This window comes from Prunus dulcis, chromosome 6, assembly GCF_902201215.1.
Source record: "Prunus dulcis chromosome 6, ALMONDv2, whole genome shotgun sequence".
Classification (NCBI taxonomy): Eukaryota; Viridiplantae; Streptophyta; class Magnoliopsida; order Rosales; family Rosaceae; genus Prunus; species Prunus dulcis.
The window spans coordinates 11,874,803-11,887,175 of NC_047655.1; the positions used below are offsets into that span (position 1 = coordinate 11,874,803).

At 39.1% G+C, this 12,373-nt stretch overlaps 1 protein-coding gene across 1 annotated transcript; it reads right to left on the reverse strand.

Moving 5' to 3' along the window:
• Positions 1 to 253: 253 nt before the first annotated feature.
• LOC117632742 lies at positions 254 to 1,592 on the reverse strand. Its single transcript, XM_034366305.1, has 3 exons — positions 1,413 to 1,592; positions 454 to 768; positions 254 to 370 (listed from the first exon to the last, which is right to left on the reverse strand). Exons 2-3 carry the CDS (start codon positions 762 to 764, stop codon positions 277 to 279), a joined length of 405 nt encoding a protein of 134 aa, XP_034222196.1. The 5' UTR covers positions 765 to 768; positions 1,413 to 1,592; the 3' UTR covers positions 254 to 276.
• Positions 1,593 to 12,373: the final 10,781 nt, after the last annotated feature.

Below are 12,373 nucleotides of genomic sequence, written 5' to 3' on the forward strand. Positions count from 1 at the left end.
TAAAAGTCATTGCTTCTTCACATAACTCAAAATTTCATACTTTATCAAATGTCTTTGAAAATTTATAAATAGGGAGAAGACGTAAAATTAACATGTCTCCAAATTTCATGGACGAATGAAACCAAGCAAATTTTCATTTCAATTACCAGTGGACATAGTAAGAGCTCATCGGTGGACATGAACAAAAACACAACAATATTCAAAAACTGAATCTATAAAAGTTCACATGATCATTAATCTTCATAACAACCACATTTCGTCTAATACAAATATAAATCATTCACTTGGTCCGTGCATCCTGTCAAAATCGTCGAATAATGGGTCACTACGATGTATTGGAGTTGATTCGTTGTTGTTCGACGGTGATGTCCTGCATAAACATCAAACACAAGCACATAAAAATTTTACCTATTCAAATTTTAGATGCTATTACAAATAGTGTTAGCATCTTACGGTGTGTTCAAGGCTGGGCATTGTCTTCTATCATGACCAATGTGTCCACACTCCCGACCGTGTCTAATCCCTCGCTTCATTGCCTTTTCCTTTGCTCCCGTTACTCCTTTCGACCTTCCTTTGCACCTCACTCTCTTAGGGTCTTTCATATATTGTGTTTGAGAGCTGGACCCTCCAACTTCGTTATTACTTGGTCCATCCTTCAACAACTTCAACTTCACCTGCAAACTTTTTAGAGTCTCTGACAGTACCTCACATCCTTCTTCACTCATTAATGCATCCTCAACCACATCTGAAGCAAGTCGAGACATTGTACTCCGCTTTATTAGAAGGCCAGGATCTACACAGTCTTTAATTTCTTTGCCATTTGCATCGACACCAATCCACATTTCGCAGTTTTCTTCCACCTCTTCAAAATATATTTTTCGGGCATATATTCAATCTGGTCCCTTCTGAACAATGCTAGGATGTGCTTGCAAATAATTCCAACAAATTCAAATCTTTTGCAGCTACACGATGCGTGGTCAGAATCTTTGACATATCCGACTTCTGCCACTCTTGTTTCCCAATTTTTCCTTTCGCTCACGTTAAAGACAACTTTACAAGCATCCTCTGTTTTGAGCTCTAGGAAACATGCTGTACTTTCTATTAGTTCTTGCTCAAACTTTTGAAACATTGTCCTTGTGTACAAGGTAGCCATTTGTTTGTTCATTGGCATCGGTAGAAGACATTGAGCCACTTCAAATGCATCTACGTGATCAACAACTAACTCTTTTTCACGTTGATGAGAAAGTGCCCTCTCAAATCGTATTATGAAATCCATCAACGAATTTCTCCTTGATATGTATTGCTTGAAAAAACCATGAGAACCTTCCGCTCTTTGGCTGCTTGACATTCCAGCGGCAAAAAATTGTCGTGCGTAGGTTGGAACCCAAGATTCCCTTAAATCAAACATTGAACTTAGCCATGGATGGTCAGTCAAACCAGCCTTTGTAACCACAATATTCCATTTTGCATCAAACTCATCCTTATTGTCAGTATCCCATATGGCTTTCTGAAATTCACGCCAATACTCATTATAAGCGTCACGTGGTAACTTAACAGAGAACTTTGATGTGATGTGCCATATGCAAAGTCGATGAAATGTAGTGGGGAAGGCTATTGAAATCGCTATGGCCATTGCCGCATCTTGATCTGTAATGATCGTTTTAGGTTCCCCCCCTGGCATGGCTTTCTTAAACTCCTCAAACATCCAAACAAACGACTCAGTCGTTTCCTTACTCAAAAATGCGCATGCTAAAACAATTGTCTGACCATGGTTATTAACTCCCAACATTGGTGCAAATGTCAACTCGTATCGATTCGTGTTGAATGTGGTATCGAATACAACAACATCTCCATAAAACCCATACGCCCGTCTAGAAGTTGCATCTGCCAAAAAACATCGACTAAACCTGTCATGGCCATCTCCCTCAATCTTGAAATAAAAAGCCTCATTCTTTTTCTGTTCAGCCATAAAATACTCGGTCACTAGTTCAACATCGTGGTTCCTCAACTTCCCATTCACACTACATTCAAGATTGTAGATATCTTTTTTGATAAAACCAATTTTATCCATTCCTCCGGATTGCACCTCAAAAATACTTACCTTCTGATGAATGGGAATATTAACTGAACCCAACTTTTTTGTGAGTACTTTTGTAGAATCTGAAATATGACGGTGTGATCTCAATAAATGCATTCTTTCGGAGGGTGTCATCTTATGATTGTGTCCCTCTGCAAAAAGAGATATGGTATACTTCTTGCTCCCATTTGTCTTCACAACCACAATCTTAGCTTTGCAATTGCATCTACTTATTCCCCGTTGTCTTTTTCTCTCCCGAGTTTCATCCCTCCTGTATGCACCTTGTTTGCAACATACAAATTCTTTCCTCAAAATCTCTTTCTTTTTTTTCCCCCAAAAGCTGGAATGAAGTCGAATACCAAAGCCAGCTAAGAATGCATATCTATTATAGAAATTGTAAACGAGGTCAAGCGAGTCAAACATCATCCCAACTGCTGGTGTTTCCTCATTTCTTACTTCAGGAATATAAACCCTCCCATTAGCTGTTGCACATTCATCACTGTCTGAGCCCCCTGACATTTTATCTAACTATATTATTGATCCACTTCTATAGTACTGCATAGCAATTATTCATTCATTAATCAGTCATTATTGCATCACAACATATCAATGCATTCCACTTACACAAAACATTGCCCAAATTGACACAAAATACGCATAGCCTAACTTCCAATTACACAAAACGCAGCAAAATTTCATAAGTTCCGTCATCTCTTGTCAAATAATCTGTTCAAAATAACATTAGAACCAATATGTTCAACTAAGAACACAAATGTAATTCAAACCACCAATTACAGAACTTCACCCAATATCCTCTCCAAATGCTTACTCCTAATGTCATTAAGCCTAAGTTTAGGTTCTTTTACCTACATTTCATGATTTTCCACACCGACCAACAACAATGAACTAAGTATATTGAATATTCATAAGGAAATGACACATTATTGATTCCAAAAATGACGCATTATTGATGCCACAAATGACGAATTTCCCACCCTCAAAAAAAATAAACCAAACCCAATAAAATCAATCTAGCAAGTGAACTTACCTCTCAAAATCAATCGGGACCTCTGAAGTCAGTCAGCTGGAAAGAATGTGGTGGACATTAGAGAAGACTCTTTGGTATTTGAGACTCCATCTCTACCAAAATCGAGGAACAACTGCTGCTGCGGCTTCTAGCTACAAAAAGAGATATGCTACTTTGCTTTCATCTGGAATCTTGTCAGCTGAATGAAAAAAAGAAGGGGTTTTCACTTGAGCCATAGAATCAAAACAGGGCAACAGCTAGGTAAGAGACATTCTTCGTAATACCCAGGTTACCATAGATCGCAAGCCTCCCAACGAGCTAATGACAATCGAGTGACTATACGGTTTGGGAGATTTGGATCCTTCTAATTGTGGGTTTGCTTTACATTCAAAAAGAGAGGATTGTGTTCTTCAGTTTTTCACAGAGAGGGAAAGAGGGGAAAAACTGAAGTTGGGTTTCTAACGGGTTAGATTTCAACCCGATTCTACATGCACCCTCTTTTAAAAACTCACCGTTGGATGAAATCCAACGGCTCTTACATACCCCTCAAAACACCCCTTATAACTTCCCACTCACTATAGACTCTCCCTTAGGTTTAAGTGGTCATCCTTCTCATGCTTACTTAATGTCAAATGCCCAATAGGTCCAAGCCCAATGGACATTGAACCCGGATTTCTTCTTGAGGCCTGAACCTAACCATTTGCATTCGCTTAATTATTTACTCTATATTAAACTAATTAATTCATGCACGTCATCACTATTTTCTTTTTCCATCCAACGACCTCAGGAGTGTGCGATATATTTGGTTCTAATCAGCAAGACACTGGGTGATCCAAACTCTTCCTTGATTGATTGTGAATTAAAACCCATTTTTAATTCTCCATTTTATAAGCACCTAGTTACGATATGTCCCTAGGGCTTCCAGAAATTGTGACTGTGTCTAGCAACATGTCACGATTACCCAAGCCAATATAGAAGGAGGTTGAGAACCTATTAAGTTGGAATTACAATGTAATACAATCATTCTCTTAGTCAATGCTCTTGATCACACTATAAAGGCACAAAATTCATATCAAGCTCCAAATGCGAATCCTCAGCTTATAGGACTCATAAGAGCACAATCAGAATCTCTACATTCTTAATCATGCTCAATGCTTTGGCCAAAGACTACCGAGTCATATCGTCAAAGCATTCTCATTCTTTATTGAAGTTAGAGATCCTTTGACGTACACTCACATGCTTTCATGAATACACCTTAGATTCATGCCCTAGAGAGAACACGGCTATTTAGTATGATCCAAGGTCTACAATGCTTCCAAGAGACAACTATTGTGCATGCTAAAGACTAATTTACATTATATCTCCAAACCAATCTTGTGACATATCCCAAATCCAATAGTGCACATATAACTATAGTCAATGAAGTCTAGTAGGCTAACCAACTAACTTTTAGTCCAGCAGTTCTTCTCTTCCTAATATTATAAGAAGTTTCAAGTTTGATCCACCATCCATTGTCAAAAAGATAAAAAGTTTACATGTTTAGGCCAGCTCAAACATCACACTAATGTATATGCAAATAACAATAAAAAGAAATGTCTTTTTATCGTGACTTGCTCTTGCAAACATTACCACAAAACTAACTAGAAAATGGTTATCCACATTTTTTGCTTAAGTAGTAAGCCCCTTATCACATGGGGTATTTGATAATATGATCCCATATTGTAAAAGTTAAGTTCTGCATTTCGTTTCTGACCCTACATTCCAATTCTCACCTTAATTGTCTTTATTCTAGTCACCCACAAAAGAATATTGAAGTCAAACCCATCCAAACCTCCGCTACTTTCTAGTAGAGATAAGTTTTAAGTGGTCTCCTAATAGGCTTCAAAATCCATATAAGAAAACTTATTTTAATTTAGTATGGAAGAGATTCCTTATTGTATGACCATATAAGTTGATCAAACCAAAAATCTTGAAATATTAGAAGTTTGTGAAGAGAACCTTACATTTGAAAAATTATTTGAAATCAACATTATGACAACGGAAGCTTGAAATCAAAACCAAGAGTTCAAAAACCAATCTTTTTCCCTCATCTTTTAAGCCTAAAGGATTGAAGTTCTAATCACTACTAAAGAAAGAAGAAACTCCTTTACCTTTGAAGCACCACTTTGAGAAAAGGTAAAGGATGATCACTCATAAAGGGCCTTCATTAAATGATTCCCTAAAAAGAGCCACCCAAATATATGGCCTTTAATTTCATACACACCAAAGGAAGAGAGAAATAAGAAGGAGATGAGAACCTAGGAGGTCAGGATGCTCGTGAAGGAAACATATATATAAATTAAATTAATTGAATCTTAGGCCACAACATACATGAATCAACTATTCAAGAGAGGTAGAAGCGAAACTTTAAGTCATCTTGAGCCTATACTATCCAATTTTCCCAAGTATCTTTCAATGTCTAATCTTGTTTATGCCCAACAAATCAAAATCCTAGAGAAATGATGAGACTTTCTTACCCTTGAAGCATTCTTGGATGGTCTTTAAGTTTTCACTTTTGGAAATGCCTTCTTCCTTGCTTAGTCTTCATAGATTCCTCACAAAGATACCAAAGTAGATATCCTCTAGCTCATACACACCAAATTTAGAAAAGACGTGAAAAAGATAACCAAGAAGAGATGAGGTTCTCTCCCTCTCCTCTAGGACCGGTTTTAGCAATTAGTGGAGAGAGATAATCTCTCCTCTCTCTCAACTTCACACCAAACTTAGGAGGCTCAAACCCTAGAGATAAATGGTCTTTAGAGTGCCTTATATAGCCATCACATGGGTGAGAAATGGTCATTTGTTCTTCTTGTTACATTTATTGATGTACAATCCATAGGTTCCAATTAGCAAGGCAGTGGGTACTTTTGATTCATCCTTAATCATATCTTTAGAGCATTCTTGTAATAACCCAAAATAAAATATCTAAAAAGAAATAAAATATCTAAAAAGTAGAATTAATATCTTTTAGCAAAAAGACAAGTTTGCCCTCGCATATTTTAATAGGGGAAAAATTGACTTTTTGATTGAGAAAGAATTTGGAAATTCCGTTTGCGCCACTGCATAGAGCACGGCGAAACGAGTCCGTAGACACAGAGTAGACACGAATCGGAGTTGTAACGAAGAAAATACGATCAAAATACCGCGAAGGGCAACATGGTAATTTGGTCAAAAAGTCAGATTTTTATTCCTTCCTCCCCTTCTCTCTCCTCATTTCTCTCTCCTCTCCCTCTCTCATCCCGATTTCGCCCCAGCCCACGACCCCCGCGCCTTCCCGACGTCGCATCGGCCATCACACTTGGAGCCGATCTCCGAGACCGGTGCCAAACGAACCACCACTCGACCGCCGTCATTTCTTGACCAGCCGCCGCCCTTGCCGTGGCCGGACCTCGCCGGAAAACGCCATTGTTGCCGGATTTCCAGTTCAAACTTCCAGCTCGTTTTTCTCCTTCAATTCTCCACCAAATCGATTGAGTAAGGTATGGTTTCTCAGCTATTTTTCGTGTTCTAGCTGATGGATGTATGGGTTTCGATCGATTTCAGCTCTAAAACGATCAATTTTCGACTTGAAATTTGGCCGAAACTTCGGCTGCCGTGATCTACTGTTTCTGGTCACTTTTTGGGGTATGTCCAAGAACAAAAGTGACTCCAAATGGGGTGTTTTACCTAGGATAGGAGTTTGGAGTCTTGGTTTCGAGATTTTTCGACCACCCGAAATCGCTTAGGACACCCAAATCTGCCCGCGCATGAGGCGGCGCGTGGGCAAGGGTGGTGGAGTAACTCTGGGAAGTTTTGAGATCCTCGTGTCGTCACGAGCGCGTAGGATTTCGCGGATCTCGATTCGGAGTCCGTTTGAGCCCCGAACGGATTTTCCATATCGCGCGATCCTTGGGTGCAGTGTCGTCAAATCGTTGGATCGCACTGAATTTTGGATATGTCGGTCTACATGATTTCAGGATCGTGTAGGATTTGACGGATTGCGAATCGGAGTCCCGGATACTCCGAAATCGCGAACCCTGGGGCTAGGGTTTGGATTTTAAGCGATAACGCGATTTCGGCTAATCCGACCGTCCGTTTCGGACCGAATTTGCGGAACATGGTTCCTTCTCTATGAGGAACCTTTAGAGAAGCCCAGATTGGCCATCGGAGACCGTGGACCCACGGGGTCCCGGATCGGCCGGTCTGGTGGTTTATCGCTTAGTTAAGCATCGGATCTTCCAAAACTGATCTAAGTGTCTAAAAGGCTAATGTGGGCATATGAATAACTTGAAATGAGTGCACGTATTTCTAGGAGCCGGGGCAGGGTGTTTAATTTAAATTCTTTTTATTCAGCAGTTTATTAATTTATTATTCATGGATAATCAGGCACCAGAGGTCCAGTTGACCTACAGGAGGGACCTTCGAAAGGTCCAGCTAGCTCGGACCAACTGTGAGTGGACTTTCTTTCATAAAGGATTTTATATAAATAAGTTATATAAATGATTACATAGATGAGTTTACGTAAATGATTTTATATTGATTTTTATATAAACGAATTTTTATAAATAAGTTTTTATAAGAAAATTTCATTATTTGATCTTGAATAAGTATTCTTGCATGTCTTAGAGCATGTTTTATACTGTTAAACATTTTGAGTTATATATATTATTGAGGTTATATTAGCAGCAGACCATGAGCTTTACATAACGAAATAGCAGCAGCATAGAGATTACAATTAATTTATCATATTTCAGAGGGTTATCAGATTTTCTAATTAGACCACCTTGTACCCATTTATTTTTGGTGATTACCCAGAGTTGGACCGATGTCTACGGACATCCAGTCCGATTTTAGTTACGTCAGTGCACTTGACTTTGCCTCACGAGTTACGGGGACGCTCGGACCGTGAGTGCCCGGATTTGCGGCTCGGTAGACTTGGTGTCCCGAGACCTGCCAGGGTTGCGGCTCGGCTGACTCTGTGTCCCTGAGACCTGCCAGGATTGCGGATCAGGCTGACTACGGTCCCCTGTATCTTGCCAGAGCGGCTCGAGTAGACTTGGTGTCATCGAGACCTGCCGGCGGATCAGGCTGATCATAGTCCCCTGATTTCACCAGTTTGCGGCTCGGGTAGACTGCGTGTCGCCCGAGACCTGCCAGGGGAATTGACAGATTTTCAGGGGTACACTTAGGTGGTGGTTTTAAAGTAATTTGAGCACTTTTATGCAGCTATTGACTTCAATCATCTTATATCAGTTTTCTCAGAATACGTGCATGTTTTATCTCTTCATATAATTATTCAGCTTTACGAATCTACATGCATATTGTTATATATAGATATCTTTAGAGGAATACTTTATATTAAACCCAGGTAAACTTTAGCTTTACTTATCAAGTTATTTTTACTATGGGGGTTATTATGATTATAAACTGTTTTCAAAATCTTATGTTTGGTCCACTCACATTTTCAACCTGTTTTTCGCCCCCAGGTCGTAGAAGTACGCAGGATCCACCACCGGGCCATTCATAGCTTCCGCGCCACCAAGTAAGGTAGAGTTTTGTAGAAAAGCCCTTGAAACCCGATAAACTATAGAAAATGCTCTGATATCTAGTTTTAGTGGAAAACTGGAGCTGGTGAATACTTAGTTATTCTATTCTGGCAGTTGGTGTAGACTTATTTGATTGTTGGACAGGTGGAAAAATTTGGGTTTGGTCAAAATACAGGGGAGACTCTGCCGAATTTTTGGCAGAAGTCTAAGGGAAATTTTAAAAGAATTTTGAAACGAGAAGGGTAAGAAGGTCTTTTTTGCCCGACATTCGCCAGGTGTTGGACACGCACAGGACTTGGCTCGAATTTCAAAGCGGAAATTGGGTCGGGTCCTGTCAATTCTCCTTCCTTACTAAGAGCAGAGATCACTTGTTGCACATTCACTTGCCTCTGAGAGCTTATCAAGAATCTTGAAGACCACCTTTTGAATCATATTTGTCGACACGACCGTATAGTGATTTCAAAGGAAAACGACTCGCCCACAAGACAACTTTGATGTCTCAGGTCTGAGGACTAGTTTGCACTATTGCAACTTATGAGTTCTAGTTTGACATGTGAGTAAGACCCTAATCCCATAACTTGTGGTTTGATAGCAGTCACTGTACTTAAAACTAGGTGACCAGTAATGGGCTCAAACTTAAGGATGAGGTCTGATCTAATCTACCTTCAGTAAGAACTTCCCTTCGGCATGCTGAGTGTTATCTACAAAGATAGAGAGGGAAGAGCAGTAGGTAAGACCTAAGGCATCAGTGTGGTCTCGGCTGAGGGCCCTCCGATGATAAAGTTAACCGAAGGAAAAATGAGTTAGTTATGACAAAACAAGGGCATAAGTGTCAAATGGCTATTACCTTGTACCCTAGGGGCAAAAGGCTCTATTTATAGAGGTTTTGGGGTGTCCTCTTGGTGTAAACTTTTGATGTGGGACTCATAGGGGCAGCCTGGGAGACTGCCATGTGTCCTAGCGAATATAACAGTAAGGGACCCCAGAGATTCCTACAAGATACCTTTTGGGAGGTCGAATAGGTAGGGTGCCGAGGGCACCTGTTGACCCTCAATTTTCAAGCATGTGAACTAGGCTGGCGAGTGCGCGTGGGCCTTGCCTGGTGTCAGGTCCTTTCCACGTGTCATGGCATGAGAGGCCAGTCAGATATGGTACAAACATAGTGTGTACCAATCTTTGCAGATGATCAATGCCCAATTGATAATCTTATGGCCGGTAATGTTTAGGAAATGATGTGGAAGTATGAGAGGTCTCCTTATATCTAACCTCATTTCATAGCTCTCATACTATTTCATATTCCAAGGGCTATTGTTTTACTGTTATGATTATATACTAAATATTATGGTTGAAAACAACAATTTTGCCCATAACTGATGGTGAAATATCTAGAAAGCAATATCACATATTTGGATTTAGGGAATATTTTCAACAGCTAGTGCCAATCCTTTCTAGGTGGCTGGCCAAGGCTAGAGGATGAGAGGGCTAAAAGAAGATGTTACATGACAGAACCTAAAAATTGAATCTTTGAGACCAAGTATCTTAAGGCTTGGTTTAGGCTGTTCCATCCTAAACACTCTAGACTAAGAAAAGAAAAGAGTAAAGACTTTATCCTTGAAGCACTACTTAAGATTGACATTCTTGAGTTGGTCATCTTGTAGGAAAAAATGATTCTTTCGGGTTCACCAAAGAGAGGTGACTTGTAATTTCTCTACACTAAGGAAATGAGGAAGATTTGATGCAACCTGGGAAAGAGAGGATGCTAGTGCTTACTCCCTAGGGTGGCCGATTTTGCTAGATGGGAAGAGCTTAATGATGTTCTCACTCCTCTCTTGAAACCACCTTAAGAGGAATAATTCATTTATATAGACACACAAGGAGGAGACCAAAGTATCCCCTGCATAAAACCAGCCATATAGGTTCATTGGGCCTCTTGGGCTTATGTAGTCGTCCTATTATACCCAAATGCTTGACTAGCCCAATGGATCCAAGTCCAATGGGCCATGAATCCGATTTTATAGTTTATGTCCAAACTACCCTACTCCCGCATTCTCTTAATTAATTTAATCTCTATTAAATTAGTAAGGGCCAGTTTGGCATTGCTGTGCTGTGAAAATAATCGCTGTCAAATTTGCTGTGAAAGAAAGTAAGTCTATGCACATCATATTTATTTCATCTTATTCAACATTATCGATGTGCGATCCATTAGGTTATAATTGGCAAGGTAGTGCGCGATCCAAAACGTGAGGAATAGGTTATGGTGTGTCCTCAGGAATAGGTTATGGTGTCTCTACTCCTTTTAATTATCCCTTTATTAGGAATGGGTTATGGTGTGTCTTCAAGGCTTCCACAAATCGTGAGTAATGTTTAGCAACATGTCAAGGTTTCCCAAGCCAGTATAGAATGAGGTTGTGAACCTATTTAGTTGGAATTGTCGTGCAGTATGGTCCTTCTCCAATTCAATGCTCTCGTTCATACTATTATGACACAAAATTCATGTCAAGACCTTAGTGTGATCTGTAGGCTCATTTAACTTATTACAGCGTGATCAGGATCTACAATATCAATCTGACTCATTGCTTTGGCCAAAGATTTTCAAGTCATACCGTTAGAGCATTCTCCTTATGTATTGAAGGTAGAGATCCCTTATTATACTCTCACCTATCTCCATGCATTGATCGTGAATCCTAACCATGGGGAACCATGGGATTATGCCCAAAGGGAGCACAACGCTTCAATGCTTCCATGAGACAACTTGTGGTGTCTCAGGTCAAGGACTAGTCTACACTCTTTCAACTCGAGAGTTCTTGATTGACATGTAAGTAAAACTTCCATTCAAGTTCTCTTCATTGATCATGTTCATTGAATTCATTCTCGATTGAACACCCATAAACTTATCTTAGTGTCTACGTGGATGACTCAAGACCAATCATCCTCCTGATTGGGCAGATATAGTGCATGCTAGTATTTGTGGATTGTCAATTCCCAGTTGACTATCCTATGATTAGGAACTCTTTAGGATGTGAGCATAGTTGCAATTTCAATGTAATACGGTCCTTCTCTAATTTCAATTTAATACTACTTTATTAAATGTTATAGGCGCCCAACTATACTATTTAAATGTTATAGCCGCTTGGCTATACTATTTAATAATAAAAAATTATGAAAAAAGGGACCTTCCTAGTTGCATTACTTTATACTTTATAGATAGTAATTTGGTATAGTCACGTGGCTATACGAATAAAATACGTACATGTTTTATTCGAAAATTTTTTGGCAAATTACAACTTAAAAGTTTGGCCACTATATAATATCCTAATATAATTGATTTAAACTTTTAATATATATTATTCGTATTCAATAATACGTGATAATTATGTTTATAATACATGAATTTTGTGTGCATTATTAAAAAATTTGTAAAAAATACGTGTATTAAACATGAAAAATACGTATGTACATGTTCAATACGAGTGTTGCACATTTATTTTTTTAAAAACCTGAATTTTACCGAGTCTTGAATACATGTAGGAAACACGGATGTATTATTGAAATATAGGTATGTACATGTATAATACAGTATTAAATGTGAAATTGCTAAATTATTTATAGGGGTAATAACTCTAAAAAAGTACAAATCAAAAGGGGGCCAATAGAGACTCGGGTAATAGCCTAATAGTAATTGATAATCTAGGAAAAAATATAAAA

Excerpts from the sequence above, each read along its gene's own strand:
- LOC117632742 (XM_034366305.1), bottom strand. The coding sequence starts at position 764 with ATGTCTCGACTTGCTTCAGATGTGGTTGAGGATGCATTAATGAGTGAA. Across the intron at positions 371-453 it reads TGCCCAGCCTTGAACACACC|GACATCACCGTCGAACAACA; the intron begins GTAAGATGCTAA and ends ATGTTTATGCAG.